The sequence below is a fragment of the Athalia rosae genome, chromosome 3 (genome assembly GCF_917208135.1).
Source record: "Athalia rosae chromosome 3, iyAthRosa1.1, whole genome shotgun sequence".
Taxonomy (NCBI): domain Eukaryota; kingdom Metazoa; phylum Arthropoda; class Insecta; order Hymenoptera; family Athaliidae; genus Athalia; species Athalia rosae.
Genome location: NC_064028.1, coordinates 1,509,378 through 1,534,613, shown reverse-complemented (window position 1 = coordinate 1,534,613; position 25,236 = coordinate 1,509,378). Strand labels below are relative to the sequence as shown.

Here is a 25,236-nt window from a genome sequence, read left to right as displayed (position 1 = left end):
ATGAAATATTTATTTCCGTAGATTCTTTCTCAACTCGCAGTTACCAGTGCCAGAAGATGTACGCAAAGAAGCAAACCGCCGTGTCAAAGAAGGCAGAGTCGACGGAAAGGTGTTCGATAATGTTCAAATCGAAGTTGAACGGCTCATCAATGAAACCACTTATCCAAACTTCCTTAAATCTGAAATGTACTTACAGTACGTTCAATGTTACCAAAATCCTGATTCTGGTAGCTCTACCAGCTCCAGTTCAAGCCGCGAAATGTCGGTTTCATGCGGACCAAGTTTGCTTCCGACTCTTCACGAAGATAGCGAATTTATTAGTTCAGTTCACACTTCACATTCGGCGAGTGAAACACCCGGGGAATTGAGAGCTGGTGAATTAAGACTGACCAGGGATGTCCTTATGGCTACTCAACAAACTAGAGCAATGGAACTACGGCCTAAGCCTGAAGCCTATGCTGGGTAAGCCATTACTGCGATATGTCCACAACCCTATTATCACTTTTGAAAACCTCAATCCAATACTTCAGACTGATCCAGACATCCAATTGTTTTGCTTTTGAAAATCAATCCCTTGAAGTAGAATGCTGCAAGTTGAAACTTAGATTTTTGTTAAAGCTTTGTAATGCTAAAAGTTTTCAGTATAATACCTTTATCGTTTGAAGAAAAGTGGAGTATTATTTATGCAGATTTAATTACTCAACTTTTAATAATTTAGAACGATGCACATTTTGTACTCCTCTTTGAATCATCGCTAGATTTCAGACCGCTTTCATATTTTAGATAGATTATTTAAACACCATAATTAATTTGTTTTTGAACAAGCTATTGATTTTTATCAGGCTTATCAGAAATACCCTTTGTAGTGAACATTTTCGGATCCTTTTCACCCAAATTAAATTCCCCATTGCGCGTTTTGTTTTTTAATTTCCCATTTGTTTTGTTTGGCATTTTGCGTGGCGTTTGCGTAGCATTTATTTGCAAGCTGGCGCTAGTCCCTACCACACGCCAGCCAACAGGTTACATGCTCAGTATTCATCCTACAACCCGGTTTCAAGACAGGATTCTGAACTTCAGAGTTTGAGCAGTGATGCCCGGACTGAATCAGATAATATGTCCCTCACCGACTCTTCTGTGTAAGTTTTATCATTTTGTACTTTTCCATAAAAAGCCATATTTGTAAGGACATGGATTGCAAAGTACGAATTTCATACCATCGAGCAAAGAAATTTTTACTTTGCGACCGCGTTCTTACACCGGATAATCCATGGATGATGATGTTACCTCTTATCTGTAAGTACGTAATAATTTAAACAAGAAAATTTATGCATGCCTAAAAATTTTTATTTATTTTCACCCGACACCGTGATTTTGTCGGTTATCTGACTTCTTGTATCATTACTCTTAGATATCATATCAGACGTGAAACTGATACCATCTGATACGTAATAAAGCTGCAGTAAAGCGAAGTTTAGTAGGGTTTATCGCCTGGTGATTGCAGTTACGAGATTTATGGCGTGGATTATACAGTGAGCAAATAAACAATTGCGCTATTAATTAGTTATCGAGAAAAATTTGCAGTGTCTTCGAAATAATTTCTGAGTACATACCATTTTTCATGGATAGAGCAAAAACATTTTTGAGTTTGTCTACTCAATGTGTCGTCGATCAACAAGTTTTCACACCTCGACAACAACATTTTTTAATCAAATGGATCATCGCTGAACGGTATAAATGTCGAACGAATTAACGATAGGGAAATGACGATAAGCGAAGGATTTTTTTTTTTGAAAACCGTAAAGTATACCGCAAAAATAGAATCTCCCTGCATGTATTATTGCAAGTTCGTAGCCGAGTATTTGAAATATTTTAATTTTTTACAAACCCACATCCAACCCAAGATTCGTACAAAAATGTCGAAATAATTTTTGAAAGGTATTTTGAAGTCAATTATCTTAGTCAGTGAGGGGTACGATGCCATGTACTATTTATTTGTTCACAGCGATGGTATGTCAATAGGAAGACAACGCAGTAGTAAGAAGCAATATATGCGACAATGCAGAGCGATGAAAGAATCAGCGAGCTTGAACCGCGATCCTATGGTACACTACACCGTAATCCCAAGAACTCAACGACTGCCACGTGATCAAACACGTTCGTTAAAGCCAGAAATTTTCGCACAAGTCTTGATAGAAAAATTAGAAACTGTTAAAAGAGCTCGGGAAACTCAAGAAAAATTGGATAGGCATTTGCAAGAAAGTGAAATGATCGGCGCGGATGCAACTAGCGAACCTCCAACGGGCGGACCTAGAACGCTGGCTGATGCGATTAGAGAAAAACTTTTAATAGAAGATGACAGCGATCAAGCCATCTTAGATCAACATGTATCTAGAGTTTGGTCGGATTTGACCCCCTCACGGTCACCAGGGATGGCGTCGCCTAGACCTCACTCTCCCGATAGAAGACGGGGACTGCTGCATAACTACCCGCATCAAAGACCTTACAAACAGAGAAAGGAAAAAGATGTATTCTCGACATTTTCAGCAGACAGCGGAAATATTCATGACTTCCCCGAAGGCAGTGATTTGCTAGGTGCTGGCTCTATGAGCTCTCTGGGTTCTCATTTGCCAAAATCTAAATCCATCCCGTCCGATTATGCAGATTCTCTGCATAAACAGGATCTCTATCTACAATGTAAGAACCTCCTGTTATGTTTACTCAAATAAAATGATTCCTACTCGTCTTATCTATTAATTTTAGAAATACATATCATATGCGTGTGCGATGACTAAAACCTGTGTACTTTTATTACCATTATTTTTATCGTTTAAAAATAATCTTTTCTCCGGGTCTCAATCATCCGCTTTCCATACAAACTAGTCGAATTTTTCTAATCACTTTTGAAAAGTCATACTTGTTTTCATATCCGTCACCCGACATCCACGTAACAACGGATACCTCGATGTGAAATATTTCCATTTTGTTTTGTAGGTCACGACCAGAGATTCAGAAGATCAGATCTGTGTCGAAGGTCCGGTTCCACTAAAAAGTCAATGACGGAATTGACTGACAGTGGTGTCAGTGTAGTTAGCGACGCCCCTCCGTTAGGCGCCAGCAAAGACAGCCGCCTCTTGTCATGGCTCAAAGATTCTGATAAAAAATCAGATTCTAAGCACAGTAGACATGGAAAGAAATACGGATCACGAAGTGGCTCCTTGGAAAGAGCCAGCAGAGACACTTGGGGTGTTCCCGCTCAACCCTTTGTGGCCGATCCTGGAATGCCTCCTTTGCCGCAACCACATACAGTGAGTAAACTAAAATATGTGACGAGATTGGATCGCTCCATCGATACACGTTCGGAAATGAACTTTGTTATAATTTTATTTCAGGCTACGCAACTAGAAGAAGCCAGAAGGAGGTTGATGGAAGAAGACAGAGCAAGAGGCGGTAGTAGACAACGTTACCCAAATAGTGGTAAGCTGTCGTGTGAACCGACTAATCTAAATCCATCCTGCATCCAATCTAACCAATCGACGTTGAGGAAGAGTAGACAAGACCCAGCAGATTTCACCACCGTTGTGTTCAGTTTCTGTGACGAACAAGTTCCCTATAGGACCAAAATTCCTGGGCATAATATAACCCTGAAGCAGTTCAAGGACTATCTACCTAAAAAAGGCAGCTATCGGTGAGTTGATTTTTAGGCACCAGTCTTATCTGTTGTTTCTAAAGCATGCTTTCTACAATGCCTTACACTGCTCCACGTTTTCAATCCCTTCTAATTTTTCAGACCACAGATTTCTTGTAACCACAAATCTCCTGCTCGGCTATTCAATCCTTTTCGTTTTATTGTACCTCCATCGTTGACTTTGGATAGTGTGTCCAAGTTGCAAGTGATCTAAACACGTCTACACTTCTCACTGAATGAAATAATGTTCTCTGAATTTCTTCCGAACAAATTCATTCAAATTGTCAATTATTTTATTTTACAGATATTTCTTCAAAACAGCATGCAAAGACTTAGACATGAAAGTAATCCAAGAAGAAATAACGAACGATTCCGAGGTCTTGCCTTTGTGGGAAGGCAAAGTTATGGCGCAGGTGAAGGCGTTAGAATAAAGCGAACCGACTTTTTTATCAGGAAAAAAAAATTAAACAAAATAAATCAATTAAAATATTAAAAAATGGCTCAACATCAGTTTCAGGTATAACGATATATCCTGTCAAGTGGACTGAAATTATTTTTGTGTCATTCGTTTCAAAACTAAACTAGTCTTTATGTGTTTTAAACACAAAAAACAAAAACATCGATGCTCAACAAACGATCAATCGATTATCATTCTCATTTTCATGCCTGATTCACATATACATACATACCACAGTCTGTGTCTCTCTATTAATCAATATTCTTATAATAATGATCATTACATCAGTTTTTAATCACATTTTAGCATTTTTTTTCTCAATGTTTTAGAAGATTCATTCAATACACATATATTTTAAATATGTTTATTGGATAACTTTGATCTTTATTTATGTTTTAATCATAATTTACGCACTACGAATAACGCTACGAATCATGGCCATCTTTTAATCTATTTATACTTTTTTATGAACAGTTATTATTATTATTTTGTTTTTTATTTTGTGTATCGAAGTGCTGCTTAACAAAAGACCAGACCAATCTATCGATTAATTAAGGAGCTAGTCCACTTGATTACTATTATTTTATAAATCACATTTACGAGCGAAGAAAAACAAAAGGAGGATATAGAATTATGCTTTATAAAAATGGTTGCGCAGTAATAATAGATATAACCAAATGGATTGATTCGGTAATTGATTCTAATTAAAAAGGTGACTTGGAAGAATCATGAGACAATCTTTCAATTACAGAATCGATGTGATTCCGTGGTTATATCCCTACGGTAATTTAAAGAAAAAGAAAGGAGAGAAAATAGTAATAAAAAAAAGAAGTAATTAAATAAATAAATTCCTTGAAGACTTCCCTTAGTTTTCCAGCCGACTGTACAAAAGCCTGTGTAGTGTCTCGCCTTATTAAGGTCCGCCTAGACCCTAGACTTATAGTAAAAATAAAAAATTAGTTATAAGAATTTATATATATTGAAAAAATGAAAAAAATTAAAATTAACAATAGTAATGATATCGATAATATTAATAATAATAATCACAATAAAAATAGAAATAATATTAATAATAATAATAATAATAACGCGAACAACAACATTAATGATAACATCAATAACAATATTAATAATGATAAAAATATTAGTTGTAGTAATAATAATGATAATATTGATAATATTAATAATAATGATAATGATAATAATAATCGAGAAATATTTCACCGTCAAACATCACTCATCCGGCATTGTAACATACACATAAAAACACACCAGATATCAGATTTTGCATAAAGAACACCGAAGAAAATGATTAGAACAAAGATTGTAATAATATTTTATCAGGTGCGGAAATTTGTGCCTTTTTAGTATTGTAAGATTGGATTAAGCGAGCCTAAAGCGAGGGTTAAGTAAAAATACTTATTAATTTTTGAGCTTGAGGGATTCTTGGAGATTATATTTCGGTTTTATCCTGAAGAAAAAAAAAATAATTTCACTATTTCAAATGATAAATAGCAATTTTTTATCTTCATAAATCTTAATGAAAAAAATTTTGAAAATAATTCCTAAAATGTTAGGAAATTCTATTGTAGGTTTCGCATAGAGTTTTAAAAATTATCTTATCAGCACATGAAATATAGGGAAAATTTTGAGGTAAATCAATTTTTTTAGTGCTCCAAACTGCAAATTTTAATTAATTGTGAAAAATGATCTCCTAGAATTTCTCCGTTTAGTGGTATTTTATTATAACAACTTTAGCAGCTGATGGGCGCTGACCCCTTCAATATTAATTATTGAATACAAAAGGGATGAAAAAATAAGCCACTCAAAAGCATTACTCATTGGTTAATGGACGGTATAAATGGAAAAATATAAAATAAAACAAAGGAAATACAAATTTTTGACAGCTATTTATGTAGGGGTTGTAGATAAAAAGGAGGTCAGCGCATTCTGGCTAGTAATATAATAATATTTTTTTTTTCAACTGTACGTAATTAATTATTATTGAATAATATCACGAATGATAAAGTGTTCCTGTACCTAATTAATTATTATTATTATATATCAAAAAGTATTGAAAATAATAATAATGCGATTTTCACTGGATATGATTATTTTTTTAAGAACTTTTTCTGAATGCTTTTGTTTCTTTTTTCAGTTTTATGTGTAAACCGGAGATCAACGATGAGAGTTAACCTGGTTTTCGTCTAATGATTTTTAATTTTCTTGTAACAATTTGAAATGGCAAAATTTTATAACACCGAGTTTAAAGAAGCATTGAGAGAAATTGCCGAGAGGGTAGCACATTTTAATTCACCATACGGTAAGCCTGAGATGTGCGATGATAATCAATCAATATTCAGTTCATTTATCGGCTATTTCAATTAACAGATCGTGTCAGAATTGTCGAATGGACTCGACATCTCGCTGGAATTCGTGACGATACGATTGACGAAGCAAAAAATCGTAACGACTACATCCAGTTGCTGAAAATAATGACACGTGGTGGTAGGCTGCATGGAGTATTTTTAAAATGTCCACCCAAAAGTGGTATACCCCCCTTGGCTGAAGCAATGGCTAATTTTCTCAGCGATCAATGTCCAGACTTACCAAGAGCAGGCCCGGTCGAACCGATAGTTTCTAGGCAAACACCGGACGGATGCGCTTACATTGCATTTAGAAAAATACCGGAAAAGGGCGTTCTTTGTTACATGGCCGTCAGTCCCGATGGTCTAACGTTCGAAGACAGTGAATCCGAGAACGATCAAGACGAGGAGAATCATCAAAAAGAGCGCGATGAGGGTAACGATTCGAAACGATCAACGATTTAAAAAATTGATTTGATTTCTTTTTTGTTAATTTGTTTATTTTTATTCATGTTTGTTTATTTATAATCATGTTATCTTGTATAGTTGATCTTTTTTAAAGCCAAAAGTGCAAAACGGAAATGTCCTTTCATTGAACGTTGGATGAATATCGTGTGTATAATGTGTTTATATTTAAATTTTGCCTTGACTGTCACGTGCGGATCGGTTCAGCGGTGATTTAAAAATAAAAGCACCATGACACGATAATAATCGGCGATCTCTCGATGCTGACGCCCTTGTCGCAATTTACTGCCATTTATCGAAACATATACGCGAGGCGTATGGGTGTGAATATAATTGCGAATTTACATTACGATTCACCACGATCACGTGCAGAAGCTTATACCGCATTTCGTACGAAATGTTGTCCTCATAAAATTGAATAATTCGTTGCATTCTTCGCGATACCATGATCTGAATATAAAAATTCTTTTTCACTTGCTTCGCACGGATAGATCCTTGAACTTTGACCTTGATTAATAGAAGCTCAACGTCATACCCAAAGGGAAAGAAGCGCTTGATACGATCACGGTTACGTCAAACCTCTTTAGAAAATATTTTACCACAATCCCTAATAGACGTCAGCAGAATTAAGCAAGGGGAAACGCAGACGCGCGCGACCTAAACGTTTCATCTTATGAAACACAAATTCAGGCCATATTTTCTTCATTTTATTTTATTTTATTTTATTTCATTTTATTGGATTTTATTTATTTATATTCTTCGATTTCAATTTGCGACAGAGTTTCTCATTCCTCGCGATCTACGCATGTAAATTTCTCAATTATCTAGAAAGAGATATTTTATTATTTCTACTAAATAAACTGGTTTTCAGAGTGGCAGAAACTAATTTAACTCATAAAAATATACCCACGTATAAATTACATAATATTATCTCAATTTGATCATACGTTTTATCAATAGAATCAGGAAAATTGATTTTTTTTTTTTATCGATAATTTCCCAACGGTGTTTCTGCAAATATTGAAACCTCATTTTATTTCTGCGTATAGAAATAACGATAAAAAAGGGAGTAAAAACCCGACAAATAAATCGCTATGAATAACGATTTATTAACACAAGTATGGAGAAGTCGAATACACGAGCGGTCTCATAAAGACAAACCAGTCGGTCGTTGGAGGTGGAAAACTGGTAAATAAATTCAAAAAAAGTTTAAATACAACAAAATAGATAAACAAAAGTTTTAATTCAGGTATGACGTGCGAGAAAGTAATTTAGTCGTCGTGTTCAGGTACAACATGGTGATCGAATGCGTTTTTTTACGTGTTGGTTTCACATTCAAAATAATTAATATCGTATAATATCATAATAATGAGACCATCGATATTTTCCTCAATTCAGACGCGGTCGCGGTTAGGGATTTACCCGTTATATCGATCTATAAATAAAATAAATCAATTAATCGCCCCAGGTGATAATTGAATCAATAACGTGTGAATCTTTTCTTTTGATTTTTTTTCCCCGATGATTCGTATCAGCTGCTGCTGGGGAGTAATTTCGAAATAACGCTGCACGTGGGGGCCATACGTGGAAATACGTTGTACGTACACACAAATGATCGTATGTCATCATTCGGGTTATTTCCAGCGCCAATGACCCGTAATTATGTGAATGAAATGTGATTAGATTTATAAATGAGATCGCGAGCGTCGTCTTTCGTCGTATACATCGATATAGGTAACGTACGTACGTGGTATTGTCTTATTTGAATCGTTGTATGTTTTTTTCTATAAATTTTCATGTAAAATTGACCATCGGATATCGATGGTCAATCGAGGACCCCACCGTGCTTGGTCAATGACCAATATGTGACGCTTTGAATGTGCAATATCGCACACGTATTATATAAACAAACAAATTAATACGACTTCTATGTAATAGTATCGTGATTGTCAAGGAACAACTTTGATTGAATAATAATCAGTTTGGCAAACTGATGCGGTACACAAGGAGCTATAGTCTACCGCGAATCGTTCCTCCGCGATCATTTATCAGATTTCGTTCAATTTCAGACGACATTTTGTACACCCTTCGGAAGCCAGATAAAATCGACTCTTCGCCCTGATTTAGTTAATTGAATTTCACTCGGGGGCAGGGGAAAAATAACATTTCAACCGTGAAAAATAATTCAAACTACCGCATAGATTTACGTACACGTGTACATTTTATATTATTTCAGTCTTTATTCGAAATACTTTTATGCCATTCATAAAACGTTTTAGAGAAAGAAAAAAATTCTAATTTCTTGACGACATCAGAGGTTTGTGGGCAGGAAAATTTCAGCGAAGATACGTTTATTGTTACTATTTATTTTTTCTGAAAACTTCCGCTAATTCTCATACTATTATTCATACGTTAGATTCTTTTTGTTTGTTTTATTTCTTTTCGTTTTTTAATTACTCACCTTGGCAATTACCGCTGTTTGGAAACTGAGTGATGTTTAGTGAAAAATTTCCGTCACATCGTATGTATACCTACCTATATTCTGCTCGTAATCGTGTAATTCAAAAACAATTAAAATTTCAACTTGTAGATAGTTAACAAATAATGCGACACTTCTGCGGTAGCGCACGTGATCGTCAACACGTTGAACCTATATAGATATATAGGTAATTATGTGTAAACCCTACGAGCTGCGTCAGAAAAAGACAATCTCCTTTCAAATTTATGAGTCTATAATTTATATCAGAAGAATGTGTACGATAGATCGTCACGTGTAGAGTGAGACGGTGCGTAACGTCTGCACAATAAGATATATCGAATAAATTATTTCGTGATCTGCAAGCGTTTGCGAGTCAAGAGTTTCATGAAAAAAAGAACTTCAGGAAAGAACAGAATCTCTTTATTCCTAGCTTTTGTTCTTCAATATTTTTTTCATTCCAGTGCCTGCTAGCGACTTCTGAAATTATATTTGCGTTTGTAATTCATCCTTGAAATGCGGATATCATGGGCTGCCATCTCGATTTCCATAGATATTTTCTAAGAGGATTCGCGAAAGAAAAAAGGAAAAAGAAGAAAACGAACGCACGCACCGATTCTCTGAAAAATGTTGCGTAAATTTTACTTTTTTCCTCATCGATTTCAACAACGATAAATGAAATACTTTTTGATTGAGTGTAATAACTGCATTTTCTAATATTTCCAACGACATTTAATACGTATATTAATTTTTTTTTTAGTTTCTGTACCCCCAATCAAATTAAAGAAAATACATACGGCAAGACGATCGAGAGAAATCGCAATTGGGGTACGGAAATATATGGAGACGGTACTGAATATGACGTGTAACAGGTCTGTCTGCAATGGGTATTTTCCTCATGCAGGTTGGGCATTTCCGCGTCTTGCATAAATTACAGATATATAGATATATGTATTAAGATTATTAGAAAACCCCGTTATTCGATAAAAAAAAGAAACGAAAAAAAATAGAAAAGTAATTGCCAACGTCCGGTCCGCAGCTGCGGCCGCCGTTGACCTGTGCAAAGTTTTCTTTCGTTCACGTGACTCAAAATTTATCAATTTATTTATTCATGTGTCACGTGCGAATTAATTAAACGGCGGTCATCGTTCAATTTTGTAAATACATTTTAATTTGTATCGTACAATTATATTGGATATCAGACTCGATTGTTTTCGAATGAGGTGATGCAATAAGTTACTGCAGTATCAGTTTATTCAATTGGAACTAGTTATACTTGGTGTGACCAAAGAAATTCTTCTATAATTTTATTTTAATTCTATCTTTTTTTCCTTCTAATGTGACGTCACCGTTAGGGTACCCGCCAACCTCTTCGATTTATATATTTTTTTTCACTCACTTTTTCATTAATTATTTTCACAAAGGAGTTAATTAATTCTTTTGTTTTTCCTTAAAATTATTAAATAACGATCAAGTTTGTCATGCATATTGAATATACGATTACAAAACGAATCGATATTACATACCTACAGTATAGTATTTACATAAAAATGTGGAAGCGTTGAACACGTGTATGAATATAATAACCTGCGCAAGTGTTCAAAATGTAGATAATTGATTATGAGCAACAGAAATGGGTATTTTTTTTTTTTTTCTTTTTTGTCATTTTTTATGCAAACATTATGATAATTCTGAATGTAGCAAAATTCTTTGCTATATTTACTATTCGTTTGTTTTCTCTCTTCTTTTAATTGATAGGTAAATGAAAAATAAAGCGTTAGCTAATGAAAAAAAAAAGAAGAGGAGAAATAATTTAAAATAAATTAAAATGAAAAACGAACTTTTAACTCGGCATGAAAATATAATCGATTAACGGCAAATAATCGAGTTCTTTTTATCGGGCAGAAAAAATGCAGTGCAGGGAATTGTGTTTAAATCTTTTTTTTTTTTTTGTGGTGGTGATATCGAAGCGTTCAAGATTAATTCCAAACAGGGAAATCAGTTAGTTACAATTTAGAAAATCTAAATCACAATATATACCTTGGATTGGAAGTTTATAGAGTAAACAGATTTATATTTCGTTCCCTCGGATTTCAATGGAGTAACTAAATTCCAAGCTCAGACTTAATAGATTTGTTTACATCAGCCTGGTATAGTTAATGTATATCTGCTTTTACCGCTACCACTGAATAATGCTATCGAAGTAAGAGAGAATTACTTCAATTCAACAATTTCTATTCCACTATTTTATTTATTTATTCAATTATTCGTCAAATATTTTCTTTCCTTTTCGAATCGTTATCGAGATTTTACGAAGACAACGATTCACGATGAGATATTTATCGAGTCACGAGGTTTGTTTGAAGAGAGAAAAAAAAAAAAATTAGGAACGATAATCATCGAGACTTTATGGGTACAGCATCAAGTATAATCTAATCAACGAAAACTTGAACGAGTGCTTACAAATTCTTTCACTTCTCGTTGCATAACATTTTTTCTTTTTTCTCATCCACTTATTGGGAGAAAAAAAATATATCATTGGAACGATTTCATTCGTGCAGAAGTTAGATATACATTGATTTCGGGCCACGATTCAATCATATTTCGATGAAATGGGATTCCAGAGATACAAGGGTGAAGAATTGAAAATGGGGTGCAGGAAAAAATTTAGAAATAATCGAATGGAAGGCATGAGATTGAAATGAGAAGAAAAAAAATCGTCTAGATGCGAAAGTGGGGAAAAAAAAGTTAAACGATCGTAGATCGTGATTCAATCATTACAAGCCAACGAACTTTCTTAAACTACATTTGAAGGCGATTGGCCAATAAGAGATCGGTTCCAAGGGGTATAAGGAAAACACATTTGAAACGAGCACAAGTGGTCAGTCATGTGATCTCGAGTTGAGCTTGGAGGAAAAAAGTAAAAGAAATAAAATAAAGAAAAATCGAAACAAAAAGTACTCATACTACGGCAAATAGTGAAGATCGCGATATAACTCTGACAACCGGTTCTCAACTACGAATCTCGAAGTGATTTCAAAATCTGTAACACATAGGAAATTTATTCACCTTCGTTTCGAGTGATACGGTGCGTTCGCCAAATCCCTTTTCAACGAGTTAATCAGAAATCCGTACAATATAAAATGTAAAATGATCCATAATTCTTCGAATAATCCAAGGAAAGAGCGAATAAGCAATGAAAAAGATGTATGAAACATACATGGATCGAAAACTCCGGGTTGACAGTTGCTTTTAATTAAAGCATGTGCAATTTTTTATCGTAAATCAAAAAAAGATAAAGAAAAGAAAACGGAAAAAATAAATTTCACGAGCTTCTTTAACGTTATAGATGTGATATACATGTGTATCAATAAAAGTCTGTATCACAAACGCGAGGGTAAACAATAAATCTGCCACGTGATTCTTAAAGTCATGTGCTTTCTGAATTGAAATTGTTACAATATACCTATATACGTACAATACGTATAAGCATAATGTGGGTATATAAACATTTAATTGCGTTCAATTAAAACGTTCTCGTATAACAATCATTAAAAAATTAACCACGTGAGCTATTCAGGAGCCACCGTTTATAGCTTTACACACACGTACTCCATATATTTACATGTATTTTTCGAAAATCACGTGAGTCCTCCCCTGCATACGCATACTTACAGATGCTGTTACTCTCTAAATTTATCTTACGCAATTACATATTTGACGATGAATTTTCGGTTATCAATTTCATCGAAATTCAATTACATCCGCAGAACACACCTGCGCTCGAAAGACGCGTCATAGTTTTTCTGGACTAGACAACCAGTCGACGGTAATAGTCGATAATAACAACAACAACGACAACAATAAGAACAACAATGAATGAACTCTAGCTCACGATTCGAACAAACATCTATTATATCACGAGATTGGATATTCGTCGAACGGAACGATTCGATCGTCGCTCGATTGTTGTTGAAATTTTTTGCAAATTTAAAAATTCTTCACGGCTAAAAAATTGCTCGCCTCGATTCGTGCGTGCGGTAATCAAAGCGAGGAGAAGCAGAGGGGAAAAAGAGAGAAAAAAACCGAACCGTGGCACTAGCGATAGGTAAATAGGTACGTCAATAGCGTGTGTAATTACGTGGTCGAGCGTGGTCAAGTTCATTGCAAGTATATGTATAATATTTATAGAGGTATTATGTTATGGAGTCTCGACAATGATGTGTTACGCGTCCATCTAAATACTGGAATCTCCGATCATTTTCTAAGCATTATAAATCATCGCGCCTACACCACGTGCGTACGTATGTCAAAAGTCACAGATGTCCGTCCGATTCTATCGTAGAAGAAATGAATTTTCGTCATTGTGATGTGCAGAACGTGAGGCGATTGATTCGAATTTTAAGTCTATCGTGAAAATTCTTCCTCACTCTCGGTCTGCACGCAAGTTAATCGAGTCAATCGATTTTCCACATCGATGACTATTCTCATTCGTTTCATTTATTATACATATTGACTTTTTATCTACAACAATCGCTAATGTTTTGTCATCGATACACGTATGTACATAGGTATACCTGTACGATCAGAGTTATATTTTTACATCGTAAATAGGAGCACCGGAAACAAAGAAATAGAACGAAATACGATACACAATGAACGGCGCATTTGCTGAAGAAAAAAAACGTTGATATAATTATTATACGAGGTTGATCGTCGAAACGAGATAGATCACTAGTAGTAAATAGCTTAGACGTAATCTTGAGATCGAGTACACGGTGTGGATGAGATACGTGAATTTTTCGATGACCGTCGAATTATAAAACAGATAAATCGTTCGTGTTTGTCAAATTTCCGGATGGACGACGAATTCTTTCCAAACCGCATCGGGTTCACGTGACGGTGGACTCTCGGAAATGGTCCGGAGATTTCAGCTGCCAATTTTGCCAGCGAAATACCTTCGAAGTTTTCGAACATATCGGTAAAATTCTAAAATAGGGAGAGAATTTTTCCTCCTTCGGGGAATTTTTTTCCCGGTAACGGTTACGATGGCAACTGTAACCGAGCAACCGTAGCTTAGCAACCACGACCACGGCGACCGTTTCCATGGCGATCGTAGCCGAGGATATGAAATTCGAATGAAAAATGGAAACGATCGCGATCGATCGTCGAACGATCGCGTCACCGATGACGATGAAACAATAGCGAATTTTTCTTCATTTTCTTCGGTGCTTTTTCCCCCAAGTTTCGAGCACGATTGGGCTCTTCGGCAAATTACGTCATCGCGTGTAAACCTCGTTGGTCGTTTTGTGGGGGATTTTGTCTGTTCTTCCCAGGAGACTGCTACGAAGCACGTGGTGGTGGCGGTTTGCTGCTGTTTGCTGCTTCTGCTGCTGCTGCTGCTGCTTTCGTACTCAGGGATACCATTTATATTGTCTGACGCGGCCGGCAACGGCACAGTATTTTCCTGGCAAACGGAAACCGAACGTGCACGGTGGTCATGTTATTTATCGTTCGGTGATAGAAGACTGTATACACACATGTAACATATAACACATCTTATACAATCCGCGAAATTTTAATCAAATGATAAAATAAAATTATTAATTATTTAAGAAGAAAGAAGAGAAATAACTCTCACCTATTCGAGTAAATCGTACGCGTCTTGATAACGTAAAAGAAAATAGAAGATAGAAGTAAAACGCACGATATTCGTCAAAAGTTCTTCACAGTGAATTCAGATTATTAATAATAATTATTTTTCTATTTTAATCAAAATAAAAAAAAAACCCTAATAATTGAAAAAATATATCAATCGACTGCTTCGACATTTATTTATTTATTAATTTAATCATTTCTTCTCGTTGTGATTATAAATTGGGCAATTTTACAGCGGTGATAGAGAGAGGAAATAAAAGGAATATTCACAACGATACAATAAATAAAATAATTTTACAGTCGAGATGTAAGAAAAATATTGGCGTGAATAAAAAAAAAAAAAATAAACTAAATCAATATAATAGACGAACTTTTATTACAACGCGTCATAAATAATTGAGAAAATAGACCACGGAACGTATTGTATTTGCTGGCGGTGTTAGGTTGAATCTTTTTTTTTTTTTCTTCTATCTTTCCATTTTGCCATTATTTACAAATTTTACTCCGGTAAATATAGGAGAACATAGATTTAGTGCTTTTGACTCAGCGAAATCTGAAAACTCCTTATCTAGGTGAGTAGATAGAAATTTTAATTGTCTAATTTATTGTCTAGTTTATCAAGCGGATGAATTATCGCACGAGGCGAGGAGGAAAATAAAATTTTAACCAAGGACAAGAAAAAACATGTTCCGGTGCAGGGTGAACTTTTACAATTAGTATAATACCCGTATGTCAGGACATGCGTATATCAGGTGTGATTGCGCGATTTTAATTTATATATAAAATAAATGCGGCGAAGCGCGAGTTATTTAGAAAATTTTTACAGATATATTCCGTATACAGATTACAAATCTGCATGAAATGCCAAGGCTAATTATAGGCGAATTTAAATTGTTTGGCAACAGAGATAAGAGTTTATAATTATTTAAATATATAAATATTACGCATACGTATTCATTTATATTCTGCACTCGTAATAACGTAACGTGAAACGTAAGTTTTCAAATATTATTTTACGAGAAAAGGTCCAAGTACTCGGTCCTATTTACCTGGTTGAAAAATTAATTTCATTCAAAATTGTGAAAATTTAACGAACGTTCAAATAATTCCAGATGAGATAATTCAAACGAGAAGTAATTGAAAAATTTAACCGCAATAATTATATCGACGATGACCCCGTCGAAGTAAATTACTCGAACGCCCTGTACAAACGCAAATGTATAGGTAATTCATCTCTTCATACGGTAAATTAGCTTGTCTGTTGAAACCAAGAGAAAAAAAACAAAAACTATATTTCCGTTAGGGTTAGAAATTTATTTAAGTATTTCTGTATACCTGTGTTATTTACTTTTCTTGTAACAACTCGATATGTTTTGTATAATAATGTACATGCACCTATGTACCTAGAAATTTTTAAGCCCCGCGCAAGTTGCTGATCGGTATGATCTTCACCTCGTTTATTTGAACCCCTCAAATAATTTCGTCCAAAAAATTCACACTCCGATTAACCGTTCGAATCAACCCTTCTATTCGATTATATTTGAAGTTATTTTAATTTTTCGTTGCTTACATTTTTTTTTTTTTTTGTTTTTTTTTACTTGTATATTACACGTCCTTATTACGTAAACGGTTCGATTGTTCTCCCTGTCTTTTTTTCACAATTAATTCGTCCACATTATTGTTACATAATGCATACGCTGCTTATGCAGGAAGAAAGACTTTTACTCCGTCTCGGTACAGGTGCATGATCTGCACGAAATCATATCGAAAACACAAATTAACAATTCGATAAATTTATTTCGTTTCGCGTTTGAACGATTATCCGACATATCGAGGGGGTGAATATTCGCCAAAGTATTCCCGAAGGGACGATTCGATCTGAAAGGAATAGAAAAATGGTTTTTCTATTCGTTTTTTATCTTAACATTTTCGAAATTATTATCATCGTTATTTTTTTTCACTCCCACTCGATGGGGAATCCGCTGCGCTTATCGATCTGTGAATAACGAGGTGATGCATGCGCAAGTTACGAAACTGATGTGAAAATTCTTACATAAAATATCCCGCTATATGCACTCAAGAGGGGGCAAGATTGGCACTTTAATATCTGTACCGAAGTTTTACGCAATGTACTTACTATATATTTACGTTTGGTACATCTATATAATCGCTATACACCTACTCTATGATATGTGGACAATTGTATAAATATTTATTTTCCATGTATAAGCACCGCGCGCGGCGGGTGCTTATACCTATCTACGAATTTCGTATCAAATTGAATTTCAATCAATCAATTCGATTTTCATACAAAGGTCGTAAATATATCATCCTAATTATCTACGAGGTCGAGTGACGATAAAATAAACTGATCAAACTTTTGATAAAATAATTTCTTTCGGTGTTGCTTCGAATGAATTGAGAGAATTTTGCTATTGAGAAACGAGATAGAAACAAAAAAAGGGAACAAATTCTATTACCCCCAATATTTATTTCATTTAATTCGAAACTAGTCGCGGTCGTCATCGGTATCGTTCGATTGTCGATCGATGAATCCCAAATTTTAATTGAAATTTTTGTTTTCTTATTGCCAAATAACGCGTCGTATCGTATTATTTGTATATTTATCATCGAATGTGGGGCAACGGGCGACCGAAATCTTAGATCTTTGCAGACGCATCATTGACCGCGGATTAAAACGGCATTTATATCATTTCACGTCGCAATTCATCGCGCTGATGAAGTATATTGATAATAATTGTATACATTTACATCCGTTGTTTTTTGTAATTTTTTTTTTTTTTTTTCAAATTAATCAGCGATGAAAATCGATCTTTTGTCTTATTGCAATTAGCGTTGTACCACGGCAGATAATAGAGACGAGACTAAATGATTCTTTCATTGTTATCGGAGCGTTAAACCGGCTATGTTATTTCGCGTATGCCTGTAACGATATCTTTTGCAACAGATTCGGTAGCCCTTTTGAAATTTAATCCGCGAAATGGCGATAATCGTCGTAAATCATACGAGACATGTAATCTTAGACAATATGCAATAAATTTAAAGATCGTGTTTGTTCTTTTTATTTCTCATCGTCGGTAAATAGAAGATAACGTTCAACGAGTAAAATAATATAATGGAGGTAGATACTTGATTATCAATTCTAATCCTTATTGTCCAATGACGTCATTTGCGGCGTTCCATCGTAACGCGGAAATTTGCCGGATAACATTTTTTCCCCCGTCAAAAACTTGAGGATTTTTTTATTTTCCCATTTTTATTTATTTATTTATTTTTTTTTCATTCCACTTCACGCTCCGTAAGCAAGAGCACGTGCCTCATAATCGCTGACATGAGAAATCGACACGCGATTTCATTCATCTCCGTTCCAATTCAAACCGACCAATAGGATAGATAACTTTATGCTATAAATTTACAATATGCAAATCAAATCGCTTCCAGGTATATCTCTATCGTTCGAATATTTTTCGTAACAAATACAAACCCGGGTGTAAGGTGACGTAGGGGAACAGTTTTTTGCCTCATCTTAAATTTGTTATCGATCTATTTATATAGGACATAAAAAAAATTCTTCTTCCTCTATTCCTTTATTTTGTTCGTCTAATAGAAATTGTTTAGAATGGGAACCACTGAAGTGATCCAGGCTCTGTGTCTACTTGAGAAAACCAGTATTCTCTACACACTCGCATCTCGTCTCGCATCTATATAGCTTTAAATTACTCCTATGTACATTTGTACATAGGTATACATATTTGTATATAGAAATATTTATGCGTACGTGTATGGGTATATCGTACGCATCATATTATTCAGCTGTAAATGTCAGCACGTGATTTTGATCGCGGATCGCGAATTATTGAATATTTATTTGTTTTTTTGAATTGGTTGTTTTTTTTTTTCTCTATTTTATGATCGCATTATGACGTATGCAAACTGCTCGGTTATTCGCAACATTCGGTGTATGCGTATATCGTATATGAATGTTTTTATATTAACCGCATTTGAGATGCGAAAAATGTCGCCAAAAATTATGTTATAACGGAGGCGGGATGGGGTGAGGTGGGGGTGATTTCTCGTTCGGAACAGAAATACGATAGTTTGAATGTCGTGATCTTTTTGTATTTCAGGATGAAGGGAGACGAGGATTCTGGAGCTTACAGAATCGGGGGAAATGGAAGAGGATATGTAAATCATGCGCTAAACGGTTCCAGGGGAAGTTTAGATCTATCAAATTCCAACGGTACGAGGGAACCTCATAGAGAAATACAAGGATCTTCGGATTTCATTTGTGAGTATACACAATCGAATCATTACAGTCCACTATCACGTATACTTCCATTTGTTATTTGGGCTTTTTCCCCCATTTTTTGAACAACGCTGCCCACAGGATGCCGCAAAAGTAAGTTTGCACGTTTGTCTGAATTTTTTGGTTCGTTTTTCTTCCTCCGCATCGAAGAACTCCTTTTTCTTCTATTTTAACAGTCCATTGAACCGTCGATTATCTCGATAAAAAACAGAGAGAGTGAATTATTGGTTTTATTCGTTCGGATAATTTCGATGGAATTATTTTTTCACGTTGTGCGAAACCTTGACCGTCTGAATTTCAATGTCTATTTGATATTATCGTACCGTTTCGATCCAAGGTAACGTTGCACGTTCGATTCCACGCATAGAAATACAGTTGTCGTGTGTTTGCCGAATTATTTCGAACCCCCGATAAAAGCGGTGCAATGCAAAAATTGTATCAAGTATTTTGTTTGTCAGTCGCGGAGGGATCACTCTGAGGTATAATATGACGATTATTTTTTATTCAAAAGTGGTAGAGGAAAGAAGCGACGAGGAGGTGAAAAACCAAGGAGGTTTTCTGAAATCCGCTGCCGATCAAGTGAGTCGAAGGGTTAAATCTGCTTGTACGAAAAAGACCCTCTACAAAAGACTACCTATTGTGAAATGGCTACCTGCTTACAACTCGGAAGATGCCATCGGTGATCTCGTCGCCGGTATCACCGTCGGTTTGACCGTAATACCACAATCATTGGCATATTCGAACGTCGCCGGATTACCTGCACAGGTGAGATTCGTGAAACCCTATTTTCCTCCTCTTGAGTTTTTTTTTTTTTTTGTCATAATTTATCGATCGTGATGCGAATGTATCTTTTCACCCCGCAGTACGGACTCTACGGCAGTTTCTTGGGGTGTATAATCTACATTATTTTCGGATCCTGCAAGGACATTCCTTTCGGACCAACGGCCATTGTATCGTTATTGACTTATCAAACAGTAGCCCATTTGGACAACCCTCAATATTACGCTATATTGCTGTGCTTTTTATCGGGTGCTGTCGAATTGTTCATGGGAATATTCGGACTCGGTGAGTGTTTAAAATGGGCAGAAAAAAGGTCCAACGATACGCGACGCGTTCCTCTTTCCCATCTGATCTTCGTACTTTCGTTTTAATTTTGTTTTTCTCATTCTCTTCCGTTCATAGGGTTTATCATCGACTTCGTTTCGGGTCCCGTCAGTTCTGGATTTACATCCGCCGTAGCATTGATAATCGTTACATCACAGATAAAAGATGTCCTTGGCATATCCGCTCAGGGGTCAACTTTTGTACAAATATGGCGAAGCATCGCCGCAAGTCTGCACGAAACTTCGGCCTGGGACGCTGCACTAGGAGCTTCCTGCATCGGAGTTCTTCTCATACTCAGGGTTAGAAATATTCCTGTGTATACTTTTCGTGTTGTTATAATTTTTTTTTTTTTTTTTTCTCTCTTCTCTTCGTACTTATCACTCTATACTGCGTCTAATTTCTTTGGCGTCGAGTTACGACGGCTAAAATTACGATAACGTTGGCATGCGGAGTTGGGTTTTGATCTTGGGGGACAGGATTCATGCGACAGGAATCTCATTTTTCTTTTTTTTCTCATTTTTATTCCAGATGGTGGCCGCCATCAAAATTGGACCCGCGGAACCCGAACTCGTCACAACAAAACATCGTGTTGTTAATAAGGTTCTTTGGCTCATAGGAACATCGAGAAATGCGCTGTTGGTTGTAATATGCGGGGTTTTGGGTTACAGTTTCACCGCAACGCCTCCTTTCAAACTTATAGGTGAGCTAGAATTTCAAGATTTTTATCAATGTAGGTACTTGGAAAATTATTTTAATTGATGAATCATTATTTGCATTCTTGCGAATAACAACTTTGATATACATATATAATCTTTTTTATTTCTCTTATTTCTAACAGGTCACATTCCCGGAGGAATGCCGAGTTTTCAACTACCACCTTTCGGTTATACAAAGGATGAGAATACGACCGTTACTTTCATCGAAATGTGCTCTAATCTTGGTAGTGGAATCTTAGTTGTTCCACTCATCTCATTGATGGAAAATATCGCCATATGCAAAGCCTTCGGTTAGTTATTTCTAATATTTTATAATACGTTCTCTCTCTCTTTTTTTTTAAAAAAAAAAAAAAAAAAAAGGAAAGGAAAGGGTTGCGATCATCGTACTGATTTCTTTGGGGTTTTGCCAGCAAACGGAAAATCGGTGGACGCGACGCAGGAATTATTAGCCATCGGAATATCGAATATCGGAAGTTCATTCGTCCAAGCATTTCCGGGCACAGGGTCGCTGAGCAGAAGTGCTGTGAATAATGCATCTGGGGTGAGAACACCGATGGGAGGTCTTTACACAGGTGAGTTGAATAAGTCTGATCGTAAGAATGAAAAACAAAACGAACGTAAAATTATCGCGATACTTTTGATCTGTGATTGTTCGTGCTGCAGTTATTATGCAACGTATCTCGTATCTCGTACCGAAGAATAATTTGCATGCAATGTGGAGGAACGATTATTATTACGTAATGAAAATTTGCAAAAGCAATATAAATTAAATATTCATAAACTCAATCCGGATTAATCATACGCCTGTGTGTAGACATGTGTAGCTCCCAGTTAGTTTCCACGCGTCGCAATAGAATTTAACGGAAGTAAAATTCAAATCTGAAAATTTTTATAGAAAATATTTCCTCTTAGATAACTCGATATTGTATCCGCGGCACGTATTTATCCCTGATATATTTCGTTCTTTTTTAATTCCGAACAATGATTTTTTTTCACCGTATTTCTTTGTCTCTTTCAGGTGTTCTCGTGATATTGGCTCTGATATTCCTCACGCCATATTTCAGCTATATCCCAAGAGCAAGTTTGGCAGCGATTATCATTGCCGCTGTAATATTCATGGTCGAAGTGAAGGTCGTTAAACCCATGTGGAGGGCGAAAAGTAAGTCTTGGTCACAATTTCGTATTCTTCAATTCTTTTGATATATATTTTTTTTTCTCGCTCACAATCGATCCTTAGTATGTTTATTCAGATTACAAAGCTGTTTTCTGCCTGCTCGCATACGTAGACTTGTCGTCGACTACTTACAACTCGATCGTTATCGTATTTTATATATTTCTATCTGCAACACGTATATCAAAATCATCCACGTATGCAGTGCGCGCGAGTACCTGTTGAAAGCTTTTTTTCTTTTTCTTTTTCTTTTTTTTCTCGGATTAATCGGACACAAGTAGGACACTGTACTCGAGTTATTATACGATGAATAAAAGGTGATTTAAATGATCGTCAAGGTCACTCATACGTGTTCCAGAAACGCTCGACTACGCCCTCGAATTCATCGGCAAATAATTCAAATGTGAGAGAAAAAAAATAGATGTAAAAAAAAAAAAAAATCGGTGGTTGAAACGAACCGTGATACGAAGACGTATAGTTAATTAACGAACGACAACTCTGCAAATAACAGACTTCACATAATTTTTCGTTCGTTTGTTCATTTTTTATTTTATTTTATTTTACTTCATCGATACCGCGTCTTTCGCAGTCTTACACGACCGATTCTTATCGCAACGAACTGCAGTCGGCGATCAATTAGATGAAAATGTTGGGAGGTAAAAGGAATGAAATCTTGATGTTATAAGATATTGACCGTTGATTTGGGGCAAACTTGACTAATGGTTCTCGAGGTGATTGCTCTGATCTGCTGATCGCCTTGAAAGTATTTTTTTATTCTGTTATTCACGAGTACCGGCGTCTGTCCTGCACGATGTATATAGATTTGAGAAATTGTAATAGACGTTATATATCTTTGACGCGCCCGAGTATTCGATAAAAATTCGTCACCTTCTGAGACAATTTTCACTCTCACACAAATATAACGGAATGATTGATGATTTTCTTTCAGAATCGGATTTGATACCTGGAATCGCAACTTTCGTTGCCTGTTTGGTATTACAACTGGAAATCGGAATCCTCGTTGGAATCGGTATAAACGTTATGTTCATTCTTTATCACGCAGCGAGGCCTAAGATTTCCGTCGAAGAACTCGTGGTGAGTAAATATTAGACGTTTATAATTCGCGAGTCTGAACGCTTTGAGCAGAATCCATTGAACCGAGATAACACGAGTCGTGATCGGTATTTCTTTCTCTCTTCTAATCAATTGAAATGGCGTAATGTAATTATTTTTTATTCTAATTGCAGAGCCGTCGAGGAGCTGAATATTTAATGCTCACTCCGGATCGTTGTTTAATTTTCCCATCGGTAGATTATGTTAGAAATTTAGTGACAAAATACAGTCGCAGAGGTCGTAGTCTAGCTACTCCAGTTGTAATAGATTGCACACATATTTACGGTGCCGATTTTACCGCAGCTAAAGTTATAGAAAGTTTGACGCAAGATTTTGCTGCGAGAGGACAGCCGTTGTTTTTCTACAATCTTAAACCGTCGGTTCACGCTGTTTTCGAAGGTGTTGCGCCGAGTGATTTCGTCGTTTATTATACCCAGGAAGCGTTGGATGATCTTCTGAAGCAAAGCGAATCGCCGAAACAATTAAAAGAAATGTCACCTGCTTGATGGATGTGGAAATAAATGGATCATAATGAAGATAAAGATTAAGGAGTCTCAGTGAATCGCTGCTCGCTTAATCAACTCCCAAGGTTTGAAGGAAATAGAGAAAAACCGATGAAAACGAAGAGGAATTTTATACTCGGAAATTATAGTCCGCCGTTATCCAATGACAATGGTAAGGAGTAATTTGGAATAATATTCCGTTTCTCGTGATAAAAAAAAAAACGAACATTCGAAGAAACGTCGGTTATGATCACCTACGATTATTTATTTATTTTTCTCAAACATATTACGATTCCGTTATAGAATTTGGTAGTTCCTTACGTAAAGATTCTGAATTCTGAATGGATTGTCGATATAAACAATAACCAAAATCAGTATTATTTGAATAATAACAACAATATTTAAACGCGCAATTGTAATTAAATTAATGTTGTCATTTTTTCATCTAGTACGTACCAATATAACTATTATTATAGTAGACATCCGATAGTTTTCGCCTAGCATGCGGTATACCATGGGTAGTATAATATTAATTGTACCTTTTATTTTCACTATTCGTTGTCAAAAAATGCAGACGACGATTGCTCACGTAAATTCCGATTACAATCATTGATAATTGTTGAAACATCGTGGCAAATGAGAGAAAAATAATAATAATAACAATAATATTAATGAGAACAATAATAGTGATAATGAAAATGAAATAAAGTAAAAATAATGCCATGTATCTATAAAAATTTTCTATGCATATATTTAATTAGCGTAGAGTCTTGCCAAGTTTATTTAAAAAAAAAAAAAAAAACCCGAGCAAGGCGAATAATGTATAATAAAATCACGTGAATCACGCTAATGTTTATTATAACGTGAAACAATTAGCGGAGAAACTTTAATCCTGCTTCAATATCTTCATCGTTAAATTACTTAATTTTATTGGCAACGTTGTACATACATACCTGTAACAATAATGTCCATCTGAAGCATACTACTGTGATAATTTTACATAAGAAAAAACAAGAAAATCAAATAAAAATAAATAAACGAATTAATAACAGAATAAAGGAAGAATTATTGGTACGAAGAAAGTATAGGCATATACGATAAAAATATTACCTGCGAATTGATTCGATTGTGAATAAGGACTTTCAACCACCATGCAGCTATAATCGGAAATACATCGTTTATTGATTGTAATCGA

The 25,236-nt window shown here is 35.4% G+C and overlaps 3 protein-coding genes across 10 annotated transcripts in view; all 3 read left to right on the top strand.

Moving 5' to 3' along the window:
• LOC105685647 (axin) overlaps positions 1-6,248 on the top strand; it is a 36,587-nt gene extending 30,339 nt beyond the window's left edge. For 5 of the 7 annotated variants that reach the window (XM_048651526.1, XM_048651524.1, XM_048651525.1 and 2 more), the window contains 6 exons: positions 22-462; positions 972-1,136; positions 2,003-2,694; positions 2,992-3,305; positions 3,390-3,685; positions 3,990-6,248. In XM_048651526.1, coding sequence (XP_048507483.1) covers positions 22-462; positions 972-1,136; positions 2,003-2,694; positions 2,992-3,305; positions 3,390-3,685; positions 3,990-4,116 — 2,035 coding nt within the window. In that variant the 3' untranslated portion in view covers positions 4,117-6,248. The remainder of the gene's footprint in view (positions 1-21; positions 463-971; positions 1,137-2,002; positions 2,695-2,991; positions 3,306-3,389; positions 3,686-3,989) is intronic. The other 2 variants (XM_048651530.1, XM_048651529.1) reach the window with 2 other exon arrangements.
• Positions 6,249-6,324: 76 nt separating this feature from the next.
• On the top strand, positions 6,325-7,116 carry LOC105685294. Its single transcript, XM_012399269.2, has 2 exons — positions 6,325-6,465; positions 6,534-7,116. Exons 1-2 carry the CDS (start codon positions 6,384-6,386, stop codon positions 6,971-6,973), a joined length of 522 nt encoding a protein of 173 aa, XP_012254692.2. The 5' UTR covers positions 6,325-6,383; the 3' UTR covers positions 6,974-7,116.
• A 7,729-nt stretch (positions 7,117-14,845) lies between these two features.
• Positions 14,846-25,095, top strand: LOC105685633 (sodium-independent sulfate anion transporter). 2 transcript variants are annotated; one of them, XM_012399904.2, is made up of 11 exons: positions 14,846-15,679; positions 19,256-19,416; positions 19,946-20,199; positions 20,298-20,499; positions 20,617-20,837; positions 21,067-21,238; positions 21,377-21,544; positions 21,665-21,826; positions 22,273-22,413; positions 23,375-23,520; positions 23,673-25,095. In XM_012399904.2, exons 2-11 carry the CDS (start codon positions 19,257-19,259, stop codon positions 24,042-24,044), a joined length of 1,998 nt encoding a protein of 665 aa, XP_012255327.1. In that variant the 5' UTR covers positions 14,846-15,679; position 19,256; the 3' UTR covers positions 24,045-25,095. The 2 variants fall into 2 exon arrangements, with proteins under 2 accessions (XP_012255327.1, XP_048507497.1); XM_048651540.1 differs by lacking the exon at positions 14,846-15,679 and adding an exon at positions 16,309-16,331.
• Positions 25,096-25,236: the final 141 nt, after the last annotated feature.

Excerpts from the sequence above, each read along its gene's own strand:
- LOC105685294 (XM_012399269.2), top strand. The coding sequence starts at position 6,384 with ATGGCAAAATTTTATAACACCGAGTTTAAAGAAGCATTGAGAGAAATT. Across the intron at positions 6,466-6,533 it reads ACATTTTAATTCACCATACG|ATCGTGTCAGAATTGTCGAA; the intron begins GTAAGCCTGAGA and ends TTCAATTAACAG.
- LOC105685633 (XM_048651540.1), top strand. Across the intron at positions 19,417-19,945 it reads AGGATCTTCGGATTTCATTT|TGGTAGAGGAAAGAAGCGAC; the intron begins GTGAGTATACAC and ends TTTATTCAAAAG. Across the intron at positions 21,827-22,272 it reads GATGGGAGGTCTTTACACAG|GTGTTCTCGTGATATTGGCT; the intron begins GTGAGTTGAATA and ends TGTCTCTTTCAG.